A 21,673-nucleotide genomic window follows, 5' to 3' on the forward strand; every position below is an offset into this window, starting at 1 on the left:
TGAAAACAACGCCGGCACCAGGTCGGGCCGGCCGGTGCCCCGGGGGCGCTCCTCGGAGCGATCCCAACCCCGGGGGCACCGCTAGGAGCAGGCTTGCTCCTGATGATTTCGGAAATGGATTTCTCGTGCCCCAGGGACACGGAGCTGAGCGCGATCCTCGCGCTCCACCAAATTAACTTCCCCGGGCTGCGGCGGTGATTCTTTTGGGCACCTTGACGGCAGCGCGCTCAGGAAAGCGCGAGGGCTCATTTAAAAGCCCGGGCTGCGGCGGTGATTTCAGGGCTCAAAATAAAGCGCTCTAGGAAGGCGCGACGGTCTTCCTTCACGCCCGGGTTGCGGCGGTGATTTCCTTGGGCAGACGAAAAGCGCTTTCAAAGCGCTAGGACCCCTCCAAAGCCCAGCAATTGAAAGGATGCCTTTCTTCTCTTAAAGCATCCTGGACAAAGATGTAAAAGATCGTTTCAGGGGTCAGGGGCCACAGCACCCTGCCCCTGGGAACAAATAATCAAGGAGAAGGTACAGGGCTGGTGGATCCAGCTACAGACCAGCACAAGGGGTGCAGATGATGGCAGTTCCTCCTAGTGACCAGGCAGGTCACAGGTCAGCACAGCAGCAGCAGTCCAAGGCGGTTTCCTGGTGAGTCCAGTCATCAGCGTCCTGTGTCCAGTTTCAAGTTCCAAGAATGTTCAAATTGTGGGGAAAATTCCCCTGTACTTATAGTCAGTTCTTACAGTGTTTTACAGTGGTAGGGAGAGGAGGTTCCAGCCAGTTACAACTGGTTCTGGGAGTGCCCCCTCTCTCCTTTCAGCACAGGCTCCAAACATCAGTGGGGGGTTAACGACCCTATTGTGTGAGGCCAGGGCACAGCCTTTACAAATGTAGGTGTGCCCCGCCTCTCCCTTCTCTCAGCCCAGGAAGACTATTCAGTATGTAGATGCACCTCAGTGACACCTCCACCCTCCCTGTGTACAGGCTGTCTGAAAAGTATGCACAAAGCCCCAACTGTCACTCTGCCCAGACGTGGATTGGAGTCAAGCTGCAAAACACCAGAATCATAAGCACAGATAAATGCGCACTTTCTAGAAGTGGCATTTCTGTGATAGTAATAAAAAATACACCCACACCAGTAAGCAGTATTTATTATCACCATCACAACCATACCAAACACGCCTACGCTAGCCCTCATAAATCAGACAATACCCCTACACATAAGGCAGGGCATTTCTAATGCAATCCTATGAGAAGGCAGCACTCACAGCAGTGAGACACCAAGTTAGGCTGTTTGTCACTACCAGGACAGGCCATGCAATATGGCACATGTCCTGCCTTTCTACATACATGGCACCCTGCCCACAGGGCGTACTTTAGGGGTGACTTACATGTAGTAAAAGGGGAGTTCTGGGCCTGGCAAGTAAATTTAGATGCCAGGTCCCTGTGGCAGAAAACTGCGCACACAGGCCCTGCGCTAGCGGGCCTGAGACAGGTTTGAAAGTCTACTTCAGTGGGTGGCGCAAGCAGCGCTGCAGGCCCACTAGTAGTATTTAATTTACAGGCCCTGGGTATAGAGATACCACTGTACAAGGGACTTACAGGTAAATTAAATATGCCAATCAGGTATAAGCCAATCATACCAACTTTAGATGGGAGAGCACCTGCACTTTAATACTGGTCAGCAGTGATAAAGTGCTCAGAGTCCTAGAGCCAACAGCGAAAGGTCAGAAAAAAACAGGAGGAAGGAGGCAAAAAGACTAGGGATGACCATGCGTATGGCCAAAAGTCCAACACAACCCCCTACCAGCCAAAATCCAGGGGAGAACAATCAATACCTTGATGTACTTTCCTGATTGGGGCGATAGAACAAGGACCCAGGCCCACAACAGCAGGGGCATGTTCCAGTTCTACGCCTTCCTGACTCCACTGGGATCTCTCTGTCAATGCGTCCCAGGCAGCCTAGACCAACCCACGGGGATTCTCTAGCTGCCAATGGCCAGAACCAGGCCCCAGGCCATCTAGGAGCCTCTGGTCTCTGAAACCATAATGAGTGGGGGGCGGTAGCCCCAGGCGCAAAGCAACCTGTCTCCACTCCATTTCCGATCGGTTCAGGGGCTCTACCCTGCCACTGATCCACCAACCTAGGGTCCGCACCCATAGGTTCTACAGGGGCTAGAGGCGAGGCTCTCCTCCCTCTACCCCTCCTTCTAGGATCCCGCCCTCCTCTCCTAGGAGGGGTATCACCAGAATCCACACTTGCCAGGGTGCTGGGTACAGCAGCCCTGCACAACTTTCTCGCCAGCCCAGGATCACTACCTGGCGACTGACCACCCAACCTAGGGACGACACCCTTGGGTTGCACCGGGGTCCAGGGCGGGCTTCCCCCTCCCTGACCCCCACTTCCAGAGTCCTGCATCTCCCCACCTCGGGAGAAGCCACCAGAAGTTTCACACAGGGGGGTGAGCACACTAACCGCCCCCCCAACCAGGTCAGAGTTTACCCCCTGAACCTGTCTATCTAGTCCAGGGACGACACCCTTAGACTGGACCATTGCCCAGCGAACCAGGACTTCCTTGGGAGCACACCTACCCCCTACCAGATCAGAGCTTACCCCCTGAATCTGGCAATCCAACCCAGAGTCACTACCCTGCGGTTGAACCACTGCCCGGCGCACCAGGACTTCCTTGGGAGCACACGTACTCCCCATCAGGTCAGAGTTTACCCCCTGAACCTGATCATCCAACCCAGAGTCACCACCCTGCGGTTGAATCCTTGCCTGGCGCACCAGGACTTCCTGGGGGGCACACCTACCCCCCACCAGGGAAACACTTTCCCCAAGGGCCACACAAGAGTCTGGCTGGCGCAGGTCTCCTGACCTCTGCCCATCGGACAGAGTCTGGATTCCCCCCAGCCCAGAAATGGTTTCACCAAGGTCATTCCTGGGGGGCTCTGCTCTCAGAGCTGACCCCTGACCCTCCAGGTTCTCCACTGGGGCCCGCAGCCCCCTCTCAACCCTATGTCTGGATTTCCGCCTCCTCCGCTGTAGAGCGAGACTACCAGACACCAGGACCGGCGGAACGCTATCACCAGCCACCCGCCTAAATCCTAATGACAAAATGGGATCCTTCTGAACAGCTGGCCCTACGGCACAGGTTAGGCTCACCTCCTGGCGTTCACTCATGGAACCTTCAGGGGCCTGGGACGGTATCTTGGGCACCTTGGGCCTCAGCCCAGCCCCATTCCCTCTCCTCAGAGACGGGACATGGGGTCCCTCACCCATCCCAGTCCACTGGGACCTACCTGGGACACTCCATTCCTTTCCCACCACACCTTGTTGGGAAACACCTAGACCACTCTCATTAGGAACACCCCCTAATGCCACACCAGACCCTCTGGTACGCAACCAGAAGTCTGCCTCCTTTGCGAGCTCCCTGGGGTCAGAGAGCTCACACACTGACAAGTGTTGGCGTAACTCTGAAAAACAACAACGAAACAGGTGCTCTCTGAGAATCAGATTAAACAGCCCTTCAAAATTGTTTACTGTGCTACCCTTCACCCATCCATCTAGTGCAATGCAGCAATCCTCCACAAACTCCTCCCAAGACTGGTGGGACAGTTTCTTACCACCCCTAAACCTTTTTCTGTATTCCTCAGGGGAAAAACCATACTTCACAATCAGTGCGTTCTTCACAGCGGAGTACCCCTCCCTGTCACTCTCTTCTAGAGTCAGTAGGGCATCCCTCCCCTCCTCAGGAATAAAACTCCCTAGGCCAGTTCCCCAATCCTTCTCAGGGATCCTGCGCTCTACCAGAGCCCTCTCATATTCCTTTAACCACTGACGTATGTCACCCCCCTCTTGGAACCTAGGTACCAGATCTATGGGTATGTGAGGAACATCTTTGCTACAGCACTGTACATTGCTGCCACCACTGGACTCCACCTGCAACGCTGGTGAGTCCAGAACCTTCAGACTGCGCTCTAGAGCGAGTCTTTCTCTGGCAAAGGCCCTCTCTGCCTCTGCCATTCTCTCCTGTACTAAGGCCTTCTCTACCTCAGCCCTTCTCTCCTCAACAGCTAGGCGCGCTAACTGCAACTTCAGGTCCCTCTCTTCCCGCCTATCTCTTAGCTCATCAGGCGTCAAGGAATGAGAGGTAGCCCTGCTTCTTACACTGGACCCAGCAAGGGACTCCCTATCACTGGGGCCTTCCCTGTCAACTGTCGTCCCCAACCGGTCATTCTCACCCTCCTGATCAGTCTCTCTACCACTCTCTAGGGATGAGGTCAGGGAGCCCTCCCATTGGGAACCCTCGCTACACTCAGGATCCTCTGGGTGCCCCCTAAGCACACTCCCTCCCTGGGTAAATGTCACAAACCTTTCAAAGAAATTCAGAGATCTCCTGAGGTCCCCTTCTACAGGCAGCCCTCTCTCTCTACAGAACCCCTCTAATTCCCCCTGCGTGTAAAACGGCAGGTCCTCTAAATCAAAGGTAAGCCCCATCTTGAAAAGGTACAAATAACTCAACTGTGACAACCACAATACCCAAGCGTGAGAACTGAAAACAGGAAAAATGACCAAAGAGAGAAAGTTAAGAGAAGCCAAACATGTGATGGTCTAAACGCAATCCTTGTAGTGAAATAATGAGTCACAATGGTATTGTGCAAGCGCAAGTCCTATCCTCACCGCTGACTTCCAATGTTAGAAATGGGGTTTCTGGTTGGCTAGGGTATGCACCTCAGCCAGGCAGAACTTACCCACTCTAGTCAGGGCAAGGGAGTTACACGTCCAAGATAACCCCTGCTCACCCCCTTGGTAGCTTGGCACGAGCAGTCAGGCTTAACCCGGAGGCAATGCGTAAAGCGTTTGCACAACACACACATATATGTGACGCAATATCCCCACCACAAAGGAAACACAACACCAGATTATATAAAAATACACTGTATTGTACACAACGTAATTATTAGACCAACATCACATAACAGTACTATCCTGCTACCTTAGCAGTTGTCAGAACACGTTACACATTAATTACTCTGCAAACTAGCAGTAGTCACACATAACACACAGGTTACTCAGTATTCTGCAACATAAGCAGTAGTCAGGAAACACGTTATCACATTAGAACACTTGTCATAAGCATATCATAAAACGCCCATAGTAGGAACATTAGAAAACCTATGGCAAGTTAGGGAAACATATTAGCAAGTCATGCCCATAAAAGGAACATGTGCACACATATGTAAAAGCATCATAGAACAGGTAGGCAATATAACACAATCAATAAAGTCTGTAGAAAGAACTTTAAATTACCGGTATACTGGTCCCTTTAGAAAGTACCTGTTCTGATGCAGAGGCACTTCCAGTGCCTAAAACGAATAAATGGGGCCCCCGGCGCTCCTCTGCGCAAAACGGGGGCCTCCTTGATTCCTTGTGGTCAGGGGAGGGCGGCACGCACCTCCTTGATACCCAAAATGGGCCCCTCCGGGGACCGTAACTATTGGGGGCGCCCCTAGGGCTCCACCGGCCCTCTCGAGGGGGGCCCAGGCCAGAGAAATCTCTTGTGGGGGAGGGGGGCGCCACGCACCCCCTCCGGGTTGCAAAACGGGCCCCTCTGGGGGCCCGCCAATTCCTGGGGTCTCCCTGGGCCTCCCTGGCCCGTCCTTGAAGGGAGACCCCTTCCCAATTGCTTCGGGCCCACGAGGGGGCCCACCAGAGTGCCTGCGGCACGGGCGAGCCTCCGATGAGGCTGCTGCCCCGCCCGCGCGCACCGGGAGAGCCCTCCGGGGCTGGAGCAGGTGAGGGAGAGGCGTCCTCCTCTCCCTCCTGCTTGAAAACAACGCCGGCACCAGGTCGGGCCGGCCGGTGCCCCGGGGGCGCTCCTCGGAGCGATCCCAACCCCGGGGGCACCGCTAGGAGCAGGCTTGCTCCTGATGATTTCGGAAATGGATTTCTCGTGCCCCAGGGACACGGAGCTGAGCGCGATCCTCGCGCTCCACCAAATTAACTTCCCCGGGCTGCGGCGGTGATTCTTTTGGGCACCTTGACGGCAGCGCGCTCAGGAAAGCGCGAGGGCTCATTTAAAAGCCCGGGCTGCGGCGGTGATTTCAGGGCTCAAAATAAAGCGCTCTAGGAAGGCGCGACGGTCTTCCTTCATGCCCGGGTTGCGGCGGTGATTTCCTTGGGCAGACGAAAAGCGCTTTCAAAGCGCTAGGACCCCTCCAAAGCCCAGCAATTGAAAGGATGCCTTTCTTCTCTTAAAGCATCCTGGACAAAGATGTAAAAGATCGTTTCAGGGGTCAGGGGCCACAGCACCCTGCCCCTGGGAACAAATAATCAAGGAGAAGGTACAGGGCTGGTGGATCCAGCTACAGACCAGCACAAGGGGTGCAGATGATGGCAGTTCCTCCTAGTGACCAGGCAGGTCACAGGTCAGCACAGCAGCAGCAGTCCAAGGCGGTTTCCTGGTGAGTCCAGTCATCAGCGTCCTGTGTCCAGTTTCAAGTTCCAAGAATGTTCAAATTGTGGGGAAAATTCCCCTGTACTTATAGTCAGTTCTTACAGTGTTTTACAGTGGTAGGGAGAGGAGGTTCCAGCCAGTTACAACTGGTTCTGGGAGTGCCCCCTCTCTCCTTTCAGCACAGGCTCCAAACATCAGTGGGGGGTTAACGACCCTATTGTGTGAGGCCAGGGCACAGCCTTTACAAATGTAGGTGTGCCCCGCCTCTCCCTTCTCTCAGCCCAGGAAGACTATTCAGTATGTAGATGCACCTCAGTGACACCTCCACCCTCCCTGTGTACAGGCTGTCTGAAAAGTATGCACAAAGCCCCAACTGTCACTCTGCCCAGACGTGGATTGGAGTCAAGCTGCAAAACACCAGAATCATAAGCACAGATAAATGCGCACTTTCTAGAAGTGGCATTTCTGTGATAGTAATAAAAAATACACCCACACCAGTAAGCAGTATTTATTATCACCATCACAACCATACCAAACACGCCTACGCTAGCCCTCATAAATCAGACAATACCCCTACACATAAGGCAGGGCATTTCTAATGCAATCCTATGAGAAGGCAGCACTCACAGCAGTGAGACACCAAGTTAGGCTGTTTGTCACTACCAGGACAGGCCATGCAATATGGCACATGTCCTGCCTTTCTACATACATGGCACCCTGCCCACAGGGCGTACTTTAGGGGTGACTTACATGTAGTAAAAGGGGAGTTCTGGGCCTGGCAAGTAAATTTAGATGCCAGGTCCCTGTGGCAGAAAACTGCGCACACAGGCCCTGCGCTAGCGGGCCTGAGACAGGTTTGAAAGTCTACTTCAGTGGGTGGCGCAAGCAGCGCTGCAGGCCCACTAGTAGTATTTAATTTACAGGCCCTGGGTATAGAGATACCACTGTACAAGGGACTTATAGGTAAATTAAATATGCCAATCAGGTATAAGCCAATCATACCAACTTTAGATGGGAGAGCACCTGCACTTTAATACTGGTCAGCAGTGATAAAGTGCTCAGAGTCCTAGAGCCAACAGCGAAAGGTCAGAAAAAAACAGGAGGAAGGAGGCAAAAAGACTAGGGATGACCATGCGTATGGCCAAAAGTCCAACAATAGCAAAAATGTTAAAACTACTATAAAATCATATCACTTGTACATGACTAATGTTCATATGGTATGTTTGTAACTGCATTAAAAATGCTTCGATAATATTTTAATCTTAATCTGTACATTTTCATTGTTCTGTATGTAGTTCTAAAAGCATATGAAAGTGGTATTTTATTGTGAAGGTTTTTATTAGCTACATATGACGTATTTTCTATTTACTCAGTTCACATTTTGATTCAGTCCCGCTGATACGGATTCTGCTACTCTGATTGCAACTTATTTAGGTCGATTACAGTGGCTACAGTCTGAGTTTAGGCTACTAAAAAAACAAGTTAGTTTTTTTCATATAGATTGTTTTGAATTTAAAAGCATTAGTCAGTGTAACTGGGCATTATGTTACATGGGAGGCATTCTTCATTATGAGTATGATGGCCTTGAGTCATTGTTCTTCAACAACTAACTCGTTTACAGGTTTTCATGAGACATCTCTTTTTGCCAGCTGATGAAGGCTGCTTACTCACCCCAGAGGAGAAGATGGCAGGGTTTCCACTCTCCAACATGTCCTCGATTTCCTCGTTTGTTGTACTTCTCCCAGCTGAAACAGCAGAAATATCATAGACTAATCAGAATTCAGCAGCACCTGCAAATACTTGGCAGATCTAAGGGTCTTACAATAGAAGTGCTCTAACAATCTCAACAGGCTGCAAGTGACAATGTAGAAAAACACGAGAGCGTAGGAGAGCAGTACTTAAGAATGCAAAATGTAGTGATGTCCCCTTTTCTTAACACTAGACGCCTTATGAAGGCAGTATATCACAAAACCTATATCCAAACATCAATTATTCTGTGTTTGCTTGTGAAAATAGTTTTTGCATCTCAGTTGACTGACATGCCAGATTCAGCTGGAAGCGTGAGAAGAACATTTACAGATTAAAAAGCATTGATTGCTCACAATGGATTTTTGTTCCTTGGTACAACTTCACAACAACCATTTATCTTGAAACCTACCTTGCTGCGGTCCACATGGCAAACTGTATTCTGGGGTTGAAGCTATGGAAAAAAACCTAAATTGTCCACTTAGATTGACCACAGGGCCAGTGGAAAGTCTAGTGGGGAACCTCACCAAAATCGGGTAAGACAATATAACCAGTGGTAAAGCTTAACAAAATTCAACACTGCAAACTCAAATGCCAGCTCCACTCAATCAATCAATCAAGGCATTTATAGAGCGCGCTACTCACCCGTGAGGGTCTCAAGGCGCTAGGGTGGGGGGTTACTGCTACTCAAAGAGCCAGGTCTTGAGGCGCCTTCTGAAGGCGAGGTGGTCCTGGGTAGTTCTTAGGTGAACGGGGAGGGAGTTCCATGTCTTGGCTGCCAGGTAGGAGAAGGATTTACCTCCAGCGGTTGTTCTGCGGATAAGAGGGACGGTGGCGAGAGCGAAGCTGGCTGAGCGAAGCTGACGAGTGGGCGTGTAGAACGAGAGGCGTCTGTTGAGGTAATCGTGGCCCTTTTTGTGGAGGGCTTTGTGTGCGTGGGTGAGGAGCCTGAAGGTGATCCTTTTGTTGACGGGGAGTCAGTGCAGGTGTTTCAGGTGGGCGGATATGTGGCTGTGGCATGGTATGTCGAGGATGAGGCATGCGGAGGCGTTCTGTATGCGCTGAAGAGGATTCTGTAGCTTTGCGGTGGTACCTGCGTATAGGGTGTTTCCGTAGTCCAGGCGGCTTGTGACGAGGGCGTGGGTAACAGTTTTTCTGGTTTCGGCGGGGATCAAGCAGAAGATTTTTCGGAGCATGCGAAGGGTGTGGAAGCAAGACGAGATGGCGTTGACTTGCTTGGTCATGGTGAGGAGGTGGTCCAGGATGAAACCGAGGTTGCATGCGTGGTCTGAAGGGGTTGGTGTGGTGCCCAGGGCCGTGGGCCACCAAGAGTCATTCCAGGCGGACAGGGAGTGTCCGAGGATGAGGACCTCCGTTTTGTCTGAGTTCAGCTTCAGGCGGCTGAGCTTCATCCATTCCGCGACATTTTTCATTCCATCCTGCAGTTTGGCTTTGGCGGTGGCTGGGACTTTGGTGAGGGAGAGTATCAGCTGGGTGTCGTCGGCGTAGGAGATGATGTTGATGTTGTGTTTGCGAGCGATGTTGGCAAGGGGGCTCATGTAGATATTGAAGAGGGTAGGGCTGAGCGAAGAGCCTTGTGGAACGCAGCAGATTATCTCAGTGGGTTCTGAGAGGAAGGGCGGGAGGTAGACTCTTTGGGTACGGTCAGAGAGGAACGAGATGATCCAGTCCAGGGCCTGACCTTGAATTCCAGTGGAGCGGAGGCAGGTTATTAGGGTGCGATGGCACACGGTGTCGAAGGCCGCCGAGAGGTCCAGGAGGATGAGGGCGGTTGTTTCTCCGTTGTCCATCAGGGTTCTGATGTCGTCAGTGACTGCGATGAGGGCGGTTTCCGTGCTGTGGTTGGCACGGAAACCTGATTGGGAGGGGTCGAGCAGGTTGTTGTCTTCAAGGAAATTGGTCAGTTGCTTGTTGACGGCCTTCTCAATGACCTTGGCCGGGAAGGGGAGAAGAGAGATGGGGCGGAAGTTTTTCAGGTCGTTGGGGTCTGCCATGGGTTTTTTCAGGAGAGCGTTGACTTCCGCGTGTTTCCAGCTCTCAGGAAAGGTGGCAGATGCGAACGAGCTGTTGATGATGCTCTGGAGATAGGGGGCGATGATGGTGTCGGCTTTGTCGAAGATGTGATGGGACACGGGTCCAAAGGGGAGCCGGAGTGGATGGTGTTCATGGTGATTCTGGTCTCTTCAGAGCTGATGGGGGTCCAGGCGTTGAGGGTAGTGACTGGGGCTGTTGGTTCAGTGGTGGGCGGCAGGGTCTGGGGTCTGGGGTCCGAAGCTGTTGTGTAGGTCGGTGATCTTTCGATGGAAGAAAGTAGCGAGGGAGTTGCAGAGTTCTTGTGAGGGTGTGATGGTGTTGGAGCTGGCGTTGGGGTTGGAGAGCTCTTTGACGATGTTGAAGAGTTCTTTGCTATTGTGGGTGTTGTTGTCAAGTCTCTCTTTGAAAGATGCCCTTTTGGTGGAGCGGATCAGCTGGTGATGTTTACGGGTGGCGATCTTAAGGGCTGACATGTTTTCTGCAGTGTGTTCTTTGCACCAGGTTTTTTTGAGGGTACGGCAGGATTTCTTGGATTCTTTGAGGGCGTCCGTGATCCATGGGGGTTACCTGATGTTGGTCTCTCTTGGGTGGCTTCTGAGAGGGGCGAGGTTGTTGGTACAGTTGGTGATCCACTGTGTGAGGCTGAGGGCTGCGATGTTGGCGTCGGTGGTGATGGCTGGTTGGTTATGGTTTAGAGTTGAGAGTAGCTGCTCTGTGGAGATTTTGTCCCAGGGTCTGCGGGAGGATTTGTTGTGTGTGAAGGTGGTGAGTCTCACGTTTGAAGGTGAAGTGGACACATCTGTGGTCGGTCCAGTGTAGCTCAGAGGAGTGGCTGAAGGATATGTGGTTGCTGGCGGAAAAGATGGGGTCGAGCGTGTGGCCAGCGGTGTGGGTGGGGGTGTTCACCAGTTGCTTGAGTCCGAGGTTGGCGAGGTTGGCGAGCAGGGTGGCGGTGTTGGTGTTGTTGTTCTTCTCCAGGTGGAAGTTCAGGTCCCCAAGGAGGATGTAGTCTGGCGAGGCTAGGGCGTGCGGGGTGATGAAGTCAGTGATTGATTCGCTGAATAGGGCACGTGGGCCAGTAGACGAGAGTACCTCTGAGGGTGGTTCTGGGGTCGGTGTAGATCCGGAAGTGCATGTGTTCGGCGGTGAGGGGGGTGTCTTCGGTGGAGTTCTTGTGGATGATGGCGATTTCTCCCCCGATTTGGTTGGCGCGGTCCTTCCGGGTGATCTTGTAGCCATCGGGGATTGCTACGGCTATGTCGGGAGCCGAGGAGGCGTTCATCCAGGTTTCTGTGATGAAGGCGACGTCTGGTGCTGTTATGTCCAGGAGGTCCCATTGTTCAATGGCGTGCTTGTGGACGGAGCGTGTGTTGAGGAGGATGCACTTGAGGTGGTTGTTGGTGCAAGCGCCGGAAGGAAGTCCGCAGGCTCGGTGGAATGTGGACTTGCAGGCTTGACAGGTGAAGGGTCCGTGAGTGCGTTTAGGGCTGGCTTGGTGGCAGGTGGCAGTGGGTCCGGGGTTGAGGGCGTTGAGGGAGGCGGCGTTGTATCTAATACGGGTGTTTTGAGTGCGGCAGGGGCCAGGGGTTCTGGCGCTGGGTGCGGTCCAGGCGCGGACTGGCGCAGACGGGCTTGCCTTTGGCGCACCAGCAGTGCGGCCGCGCAGCATCCGCCATAAGAGGGAAGGGGGGAGGAGGGGTCAGCTGGGAGGCGGGAGGGAGGACAACGAATGGGAGCGGGGCGGGGCCGCACGGGGGCAGCAGCGGGAAAGCGGGAGGCGGGAGAGCGAGAGGCGGGAAGGCGGGAGAGCGCAAACAGGAGAGAAAAAGGCAACTAGAGGGAAACGGCAACAAGAGAGAAAAGGCAACAAGAGAGAAAAGGCAACAAGATAGAAAAGGCAACAAGAGAGAAAACGGCAACAAGAGAGCAGCAAGATAGAAGGGGGCAACAAGAGAGAAAAGGCAACAAGATAGAAAAGGCAACAAGAGAGAAAACTGCAACAAGAGAGCAGCAAGATAGAAGGGAGCAATAAGAGAAAAAAGGCAACAAGATAGAAAAGGCAACAAGAGAGAAAACGGCAACAAGTGAGATTAAGGCAACAAGATGGAAGAGGGCAACAAGAGAGATAAAGTCAACAAGATAGAGAGATGGAGAAAGGCAACAAGAGAGAAACAGCAACAGGAGAAAAAAGGCAACTAGAGAGAGATCGGCAGATCAGATGCAAAGCGCAGAGTAGAGTCAGGACCTACACACAGGTGGCAGGGGTCTGGGCAGGTGGAGCTGCAGCGGCGGGGGAGGGACCTATCCGAGGGTCAAGGGTCGCTGTCTCTGCCGCGCAGCGTCCGCCACAAGAGGGAAGGGGGGGAGGAGGGGTCAGCTGGGAGGTGGGAGGGAGGACAACGAATGGGAGCAGGGAGGGCGGGGCCGCACCGGGAAAGCGGGAGGCGGGAGAGCGCAAACAGGAGAGAAAAAGGCAACTAGAGGGAAAACGGCAACAAGAGAGAAAAGGCAACAAAAGAGAAAAGGCAACAAGATAGAAAAGGCAACAAGAGAGAAAACGACAACAAGAGAGCAGCAAGATAGAAGGGGGCAACAAGATAGAAAAGGCAACAAGAGAGAAAATGGCAACAAGAGAGCAGCAAGATAGAAGGGGGCAACAAGAGAGAAAAGGCAACAAGATAGAAAAGGCAACAAGAGAGAAAACGGCAACAAGTGAAAAAACAAGAGAGAGATCAGCAGATCAGATGCAAAGCGCAGAGTAGAGTCAGGACCTACACACAGGTGGCAGGGGTCTGGGCAGGTGGAGCTGCAGCGGCGGGGGAGCGACCTACCCGAGGGTCAGTAGGTCTACTAGGTGGAAAGCCAGCTTCAAAGCCGTTATAGAAGTGGCAGCCGTGACTAGTGTCTGATCATACCAATATAACCCTTACATTCATTATGGTATTTAGTACACAAGCACCCCCTGTCCCACTGTCTCAATATCCATCCCCTGGTGATGCTTATGGACAACTTACTAGAGGACACTAACTCTGTCAGTTTCATGGCCAGTGGAACAGAGAACATATGGACCCAGGATGCAGCGCACTACCCTTTGCAGGGATCGCAGTTTCACAAACAACTTCTGTGGCTGAGCCCCTAGCCTCCCCGCATACCACAAGCAGACCCCTTTCAGGGATTACAGGTAGCACAACAGCATCTACCAAAGGAAAAAAGCAACCCAAAAGCCTCCTTGGGCCTAATAGCTACTCAACCTATGAATAGAAAAATAGATCGCAAATGTCACATTAAGAGATTTCCAGACACACCTGTTAAAGATGTATAGTGTTAGACCTGACACATATAGGCAACGGCTCCCCTGGATTTTTCGTTTTTTTTTCAGTAGATTTCGTTGTTTTTTTCATCACCCTAAAAGCCTAGGGCTTGGAGCCCTTTCCCTCTTGCAATGCAGAGTGAAAGCACACACGCCATCCATACTGATGGACACAAGCCTTGATGCTAGGGTACGAGGCTGGCGGAGTGGTTCCTATAGGAGGGTGCAGATGGCCATCATGACCATGGTGCGCACATTCACGCCAGAGTTTTACCTAATAGGAGCCAGCCTGTGGGCTCAGGCTAACCATGGCGCCCAAGCACCATGTTGACGGCCGTAGCCAAAGTGTCACCTGTGTTAGCAGGAAGGTGCATATGCGCCAGGGCATGCGTTCCCTGGAAGTGGGTAACACCCACAAGTTTTGCACTACACATGAGAGTTGTTCTATAGATACATGGGAAGCCGAGGCCTAATAAGTCCGGTTGCACTATTGAATTGCAGGGGAGCAACATCATTGATATCTGTAGTTTTTTCATCACTGCCCAAAAAGTGCCACTTCAGGGAAGTGGGCATTTCTAGGTCGGGACTGGTTCTTAGTAAATTGAGGTTCATTCCATTGGTCCCGGGGGTAGAGGACATCTGCGCATTCGCCAGATGACTGCTATAAAAAAATAAAACTCGGGCAACCAGAATGAGAGATCCCTATCACCTGGGGCCTGGTCATATAGATGGGAGGGGCGGTTTAGGTTGACACTTGGCCTCCTGGAGCTAGAGCCTGGCACCCATAAAGATACAGTTGTGCATTCCTGGACCAAAGGGCAGACAGAGAGAAAACTTAGGGGCAACATCTGTGGTTCAAATACCGTTTGAACCATCCCCAATTTCACAGCATTTACCTAGTGTACAAAAGGGTATTCAACATCTGCAACTCAGAGTACCACCTATGGATATGCGGGACCAGTGCGGCTGTACTGTGTCAGCGCATTGGCAGAGGAATCTGGGTGCCCAGGAGGATAATTGTCAAAGGGGGAGAGCCGCAAACCCTTCCAGAATAAGAGACTGGTCTGTGGCTGATTGCCTGCTGCGGTGTGGCATCCTGAGAGTGGCTTTCCAAGGGCAGGTTGGCTTGCCTCCTGTTTTCAGCAGAGGTCTCAGGGACATCAAAGGCCTCCGAGGGGGACCTACATCGTAATCAGTAATGTCTGGAGAGGGGTGTCCTCTGTTGCACGTACACTGTGCTGGATTCCACCTGGCAGGAGAAGTGTGCATGTGGCCTAAGGAAGAAGTCTGGAGATCAGGGGCATCAGCTGCAGGGTAGCAAAGTACTATGCGCACGACTGGTGTGTGGCCCTCAAAAGTGAGGACCACTCCACCCTGAGACTGCTTGTGAAGTGAACGGATAAATATTGCTAGGGTTTTGCTGAGGTCAAGTGGGAAGCATTTCTTTCATGTGAAAGCTCGAATGCATGCTCATTGGGTGCTGTGCCCGTTCATAGGTTGGGACACTCAGAGGTGTGGGAACAACTCAACTCAAGGAGTGTTACACGTGGCCTAGTGCAGTATGACAAAATTTGCGTCTAGTGTGTTCGTCCGGAGTGAGTCCAATAAGGCTAACGTCATAGTGTACTGAACGGAGTACCTCAATCCAGAAGGGTATGGGAAACCAGGAGTTGGTTGGAACCACCTTGTGCCTCCGGGACCCGAAGTCATCATATCCCTAAGTAGTGTCCTCTGTTGTGTGGGGACACGGCACTGAGCACTTTCCACATTGGATCAAATATATCTGGGGCGCCAGGGGAGGTTCCTGGGTAACAGACAGGGTATCTCCAGTCCCTAGGCAGGGCAAAATCATCTGGTAGGGATAGGTGCTTCCGAGTCTGACGGCTGGTCCCGAGGACCATTCCCTTGTGTTTTGTAGACCTCTGAGTGAACATCCTATTGGGGGCCTGAACGTCTCCACCTTGTTTGTCTGCTGGTCTTTGCTTTTAGTGTCTTCCACCTTAACCCTGACACCTGGGGAGTGTGACCCGGCAGGGAGCAGCTAGGTGCCCAGGGGAAAGTACAATACTCATAGGGTTGAGGTGAGGACAACTCGAGTGCTGAGCAGGTGGAAGGCAGATTTGGACACAGGGAGTCTGAAAGCAGTAGGGCATCCATTTGCTAGTTATCAGGGCACCGCATTAGGATGCCGGAAGCAAGTACGTATAAGAGTATGTGCATCCGCACCTGTGCCAACTGATACCAAGACCCTGTGCCCTAGGCACGAGGTGGATGCGAGGGAGTGAGTCCAAGTGAGTACAATGAGTGCTGGGCAGTACCGTGGTGTGGCTGGGTACTCTGGTTTTGCCAGGGAGGTCCTAGGATTGACATATCACTCTACTAGTATGGCTGAGTCCATGGGTCTGGGTAGGAAATTGTGAGTACTTTGATATACATTTTTTGCTGCTATTGCCAGCCCTGGGGCACACCTTGATTTACACATGTTACACTGATTGTGGGGGATGTGAGGGCAGGCCTAGTGCTGGCTTCTTATATGAGTGAGGGAAGGAAAGCTGTTTTTTCTCCAATTCTATACTCAGTCATTAAAGGTTTAAACACAGAGGGGCCTATTATCATGTGTTGATTGGTTCAGTGAGATTCACACCTATGTTTAGTGTTTATTATTATGCACTGTATGCTCATTGACCTATAGGCAGAAACCACATTGTAACTGAACTGCGTTGATCACGTGTGTGTTGAATACAAGTTTTCCATATGTACAACCTATGTGAAATCTCTTTTTGGGGTCATTTAGCTGAGGTGTTGTGGGAACGGACTGCGCTGTTGCTTTACACATTGCCTCTGGGATACGCCTGACTGCTCTGTCCCAAGACATCCAAGGGTGAGCACAGGTTATCTAGCAGGTCTACGTGACCACCCTGGACAGGAGTAGCACACTCTGCCTCACTGCGCCAACACCTTAGCAGCCAGATCGAGCTGCCTCCAACACATAGACTCTAAATAATGATTCTTTTTTAAATGAAGGGCCATTGTATTTTATCTAGGGCTTGAAGTATGCCTAAAAGAGAGTGTAGGTCGAATGACTGGTGTGAAGCAATATGATTTTCGAAGTGATAAGATAACTTGTATGTTGTGTTAACTTTCTCACCTGTTCTATTAAATACATTTTACTTTTTAGTAAAATTATTTCTGCTTTTTAGTCATTAAGTTAACTTTTGTGTGGTGTTTAAAAACAATTACTTAGTTAAGGACACTGTACGGATCAAGTTAATTCATTTGCCCAATAAGTTATAAAGCTAATCTATATGACAAATGTATTAGCAAACCCATGCATTTAAAATATGGGAAATGTCAGTACATTACGCATAGATGAACTTGTCTTCCCATGGAGTTCAAACTTTACACTACTCTATAAGTATGTTTTAATTTAATGAAAACGGCACACAGGAGAGACCAGTTTGGTTGATATGTTTGACAACTGTACTTGGTCTCTGTATTTATGAGGGTATTGGGTTAAAATAGCCACGGTACACAAAAGTGTGTCTGTACTCACTTTGTGTACATGGCCCCTTGCCTTATAAAGCCCTCAGTGGAATGTCATAACGTTTGACAAGCACGGAAATACCCCTAAGCTTGCAAATTGTTCTGTGCACTCTACCTATTTCCTGAAAGAGACCAGGCAAAACAGTTGGCTACTAAGGTCACCTGCTTGGGGGGTGGAGTTCTGTGTCCTAAGCATTAACCTTCCTTCCCAATGGAAGTGCAGAGGGAAGGGGATAGATGATGTCACCATTCTTACAAGCACAGAGGTTTCTTGATTTTGGGTGAGAAAAATAAATGTGTGAAATGGGCAGCCTCAACCAAATCTTACATGATTTGACTATGGGACAATGTTGTAGAGGTGTAGATGAGTTTAGACAAAGTCCAGGACTGCAGTACTCAGGCTTGAAACACATGTATCCGTTTCTAGCTCCTGCTGTGGCCTGCAGACTCTGTAACCGGTTTAGACCCTGAAGGATTACCTTAGGTTCTCAAGACTCAAGGATCGATAACATTTCTTCATCCCTTTCACCCTGCTGGGCTGAATTTATCAACCAGGGTTACGAAAGCCGTCCAAGTTAAGAAGAATAGCAGCTCTTCAGCAAGAAGTATGTGCTACATTGTATCAGATGAAACAAAGAGTGCGGGTATATTAACTTGCTACATGCACTACCCCTGGAGCGGATTATCTTCAATTCCTTCTTTTTATCTCAATTTCCACCTTCCGCCAATACAACCAAGTTTGTCATATTTTTTTACAAGGTGACAACATAGGTATTAAAGCCACATTCATGTATGTTTACGGTTTATTTTTGCACCTATAAGGCAGAAAGTTGAGTGCCTAATACAGAACTGGAATCAAAATCAACTTTCTTGTCTCCCTTTGGACTAATGCCGTATTCTGTTGCTGTCCATGACAAGCCTAGATATCTGCTTTCGTAGCCCCAATTCAAAGGACCCTTTGTGGACTGTTATCTGCAAACTCCAGGAAGGAAACAGGAGCCAGAGACTGCAGTTGTTAAAGGCCTGTTTGCTTGAAGTGCTGTGCCTTACTGCATACAGGTGTAATGGGATAAACTGTAAGATCCAAATTCTGGAAAAGCTCAACTATGGAATAATAGGGAATATTTCGAAAACTTGGCCAAACTAAGTTGCCTATATCAGTCAAGGGAAGATGGCAACATCCCTCGCCTTTGCCAGCAATGTGAGACAGCCAATATTTTTCCTATCACTGCAAAACTATTTCTCACAAGCGGCTGCTATTCTTCTATGAGTTCATGGAGCCATGTTTGGCCTCTACCAGTTGGCCCAACCTTTTAATGAGAACAAAAGCTCTGAAAATCCTGCTAAAGATGAGGGACAGGAATCCAGACATTCATCCTTCCATCCAGTATAGGCAATCAAATGTCACCCTCAAAGTGTCTTAGAGCCCAACATAACTAAATGATAAGAGGAACCTCACAATGCAGAGATGTACTCTATAACAATATCTGGCTTAGCACATTGTCATTCATGTGTGAGGTTAGCCACTGCATAATCAAATAGTTCACTTGGCACAGTTGTGACCTTCTGTACAGTATGTAAACCACTTTCCAGGTAGACCCATCAGTCCTTCGTGATGAGGAGACACCTATAATGAGCCATTAGATGATTGCTTAGACAAACACTATTTGTATCTATAGACACTTACAAATTAGTAACTGTTTATATTAGGGGAAACTATGACTTTCCTAAATTGATGTCTAGAACCAGACCTTGCATGGTTGACACAGTTCTCTAAAAGCACAGACAACTTTGCTGTAGGATTTAGATATTAGTAGCCAGCCATGTAGATAAAGGTAAACAAAGATTACTTTGCTTTTGATGTAAGACACCCCTATTGCCTTCTATTTCGAGAAAGATCTCTCAGAGGATTGTGGGCTTAATGTAAGAACCTTCAACTAAAACTGCTCACTATTCACCTTGAAACCTCACGTTCTTGTTTTTCTGGGAAAGTGAAATGTAGAAATACATGTCCTGTATGTCAACACCACATACTCTTCCAGTGAATTTTGAAAGCGGTGGGCCGTACACTAACTGCCTAAAAAATATCAAGCAAACACAGGGCCAACTGGCGCATTTACAATTTCTTCATTGACTCCCTATGACCCAGAGCTTCTAAAAGGGCACTAGTTAAAAAAAATGCCAGTCCTTTCAGGTTGTGTCAAGCAGGCCTTACCCACCACAGGGGTGTTCGGGGGTAAAGCCTCCCAGAGAAATCACTGTGGCTACACAGTGGATTTTTGACCCTACTTTATGTAAAATCGGCTGCATATGATAATGTTCTATTCTACGTTACACCACACAAAGGATTGGGTTTTCTATGTGTGCCTATTCACTACAGCCTTATACTTCCTTAAAAGTAGAGCAACGCAAATATGTGCACATACATGCACAAATTATTAACCACACCAACACTACTATTATACTATTAAACCCACTCAATCAGAAAACAGACTCCAGTCTGTGACAGAATCCTTGAGACTGTGGTATGAAAATACCCAAACCCGAGGGCGCTGAAAGGCCATACTAATGATACGGTACTAGAAAAAAAATCTCTTAAAACAATATAAAAACATCTGACTTTGAACCACTCCTCAGATACATTGTCTTACACGAAGACTATGTATAAAGCACTTCACTGACGTGGCAGTTTTCAAGTGGACTGAATCTTAAGACTCTTTCACACATGCTGTCACCAATGCACTTTACAGATGCAGCATCTTTCATACAAAATGTCCACGTCACTTTACAGGCGCACCTTTGTGCAAACTCTATTTAAACCACCTTCAATACAAAACCACTTATGCATACTGATTGTCAAGAATTTTACGATTCGATCCTGCAAAGTATCTCCAAAGCACATCAGACACCTTTAACGCACTATTATCATAGTAAGCATACAGACGTATTTCCTTTCATACAAACTCTTTCTAAAAGGTTAAACGTCCCAGTATCTTTTACACAAATTTGATAAATAATATCAAATGACAACAGTTTCTGCCGTAGAGTGTAAATAAAGCAATATACGCACATACATTTTTTTAAAACATAGGTCTCGACTATGCGAGGGCTGCTGACATTGACAATGTCTTTTAGCCATGCCGTACACTAGTGTGGTTGCTGTTTAACATGGCAAAAAGTTGGTGGGTTGGGTAGATTGGGGTAGAGTGAAGTGGGGTAGAGTGGAGTTGGATAGAATGGAGAAGAGTGGAGTGGGGCAGAGTGGAGTAGACTGTAGTAGAGGAGAGTGGGATAGATCGAGTTGGGTATAGTGGAGTGGGGTGGAAAGGAGTAAGGTGAGGTAGACTGGAGTGTGGCAGATTGGAGTGGGCTGCAGTAGATTGCAGATGAAAGACTTGGGGTAGATTGGTTTGGAGTATCTTAGACTGGGTGGACTAGGGTACAGTGCAGTGAGGTGGATTGAAGTAGACTGGGGTTGAGTGGAGTGGGGAAGATTGGGATAGACTGGGGTAGATTGGAGTGGAGTAGATTGGAGTGGGATAGATTGGAGTGGGGTAGATTGGAGTGGAGTGGGCTGGAGTAGCGTGGGCTAGGTTGGAGTGTGACATATGTGAGTGGAATCGGCTAGACTGGGGTGGAGTAGGATTAGCGTGGAGTGGGGTGGAGTAGATTGGGACAGAGTGAAGAGGGGCAGATTAGAGTGGAGTAGATTGGGGGATTGGAGTGGGGTAGTTTGGAGTGGAGTAGTTTGGGGGTTTGCAGTGGAGTGGGGTAGATTGTGGAGGAGTGGTGTAGACTGTAGTGGAGTGGGGTAGAATGAGTGGATTGGAGTAGCTTGAGGTGGAGTGGAGATGACGGGTGGAATGGGGTAGATTGTACTGGAGTGGGGTACACTGGATTGGGGTGGGGTGGATTGGAGTGGCGTGGGGTAGACTAGAGTGGAGTACAGTAGACTGGAGTGAGGCAGACTGGGGTGGATTAGGGTACATTGAATTGGAGTGGGGTAGACTAGAGTGGAATGGACTGGGGTGGAGTGAGGCAGATTGGAGTAGTGTGGAGTGGATTACATGGAATAGGGTAGACGGGGGATTGAAGTGGGATAGGCTGGGGTAGACTAGGTGGAGTGGGGCAGAATGTGGTGGAGTACGGGTAGACTGAGGTGCAGTGGGTTGGATTAGGGTGGAGTGGGTTTAGAGTGAGTGGAGTAGAGTAGTTTGAGGTGGAGTGGGGAAGACTGGAGAGAAGCCAGGTAAATTGGGTTGGCGTGGAGTGGGGTAGAATGCAGTGGAGTAGGGTAGACTGGGGTAGATCAGAGTGAGGTAGACTAGAGTCTAGTGGAGTACACAGGAGTGGAGTGGAGTCAGGTCGTTTAGTATTGAGTGGAGTGGGGTAGACTGGTATGGGATAAGGCAGACTGAGGTGGAGTGGGGCAGATCAAAATTGGGTAGACTAGAGTGGAGTGGGATACACTGGAGTGGGGTGGCATAGATTGGAGTGAAGTGAGGTAGATTGGAGCAGAATAGAGTGGGGTGGCTGGTGTAGATCGGGGTGGAGTAGGTGTATTGTGGTA

The 21,673-nt window shown here is 50.0% G+C and overlaps 1 protein-coding gene across 1 annotated transcript in view; it reads right to left on the bottom strand.

Annotated features, from left to right (window-relative positions):
- STX1A (syntaxin 1A) overlaps window positions 1–21,673 on the bottom strand; it is a 702,444-nt gene that overhangs the window by 112,388 nt on the left and 568,383 nt on the right. The window contains exon 7 of the mRNA XM_069226788.1: window positions 8,121–8,194. Within this exon, the coding sequence (XP_069082889.1) occupies window positions 8,121–8,194 (74 nt within the window). The remainder of the gene's footprint in view (window positions 1–8,120; window positions 8,195–21,673) is intronic.

The sequence above is a fragment of the Pleurodeles waltl genome, chromosome 3_2 (assembly GCF_031143425.1).
Source record: "Pleurodeles waltl isolate 20211129_DDA chromosome 3_2, aPleWal1.hap1.20221129, whole genome shotgun sequence".
In the NCBI taxonomy this organism is placed as follows: domain Eukaryota; kingdom Metazoa; phylum Chordata; class Amphibia; order Caudata; family Salamandridae; genus Pleurodeles; species Pleurodeles waltl.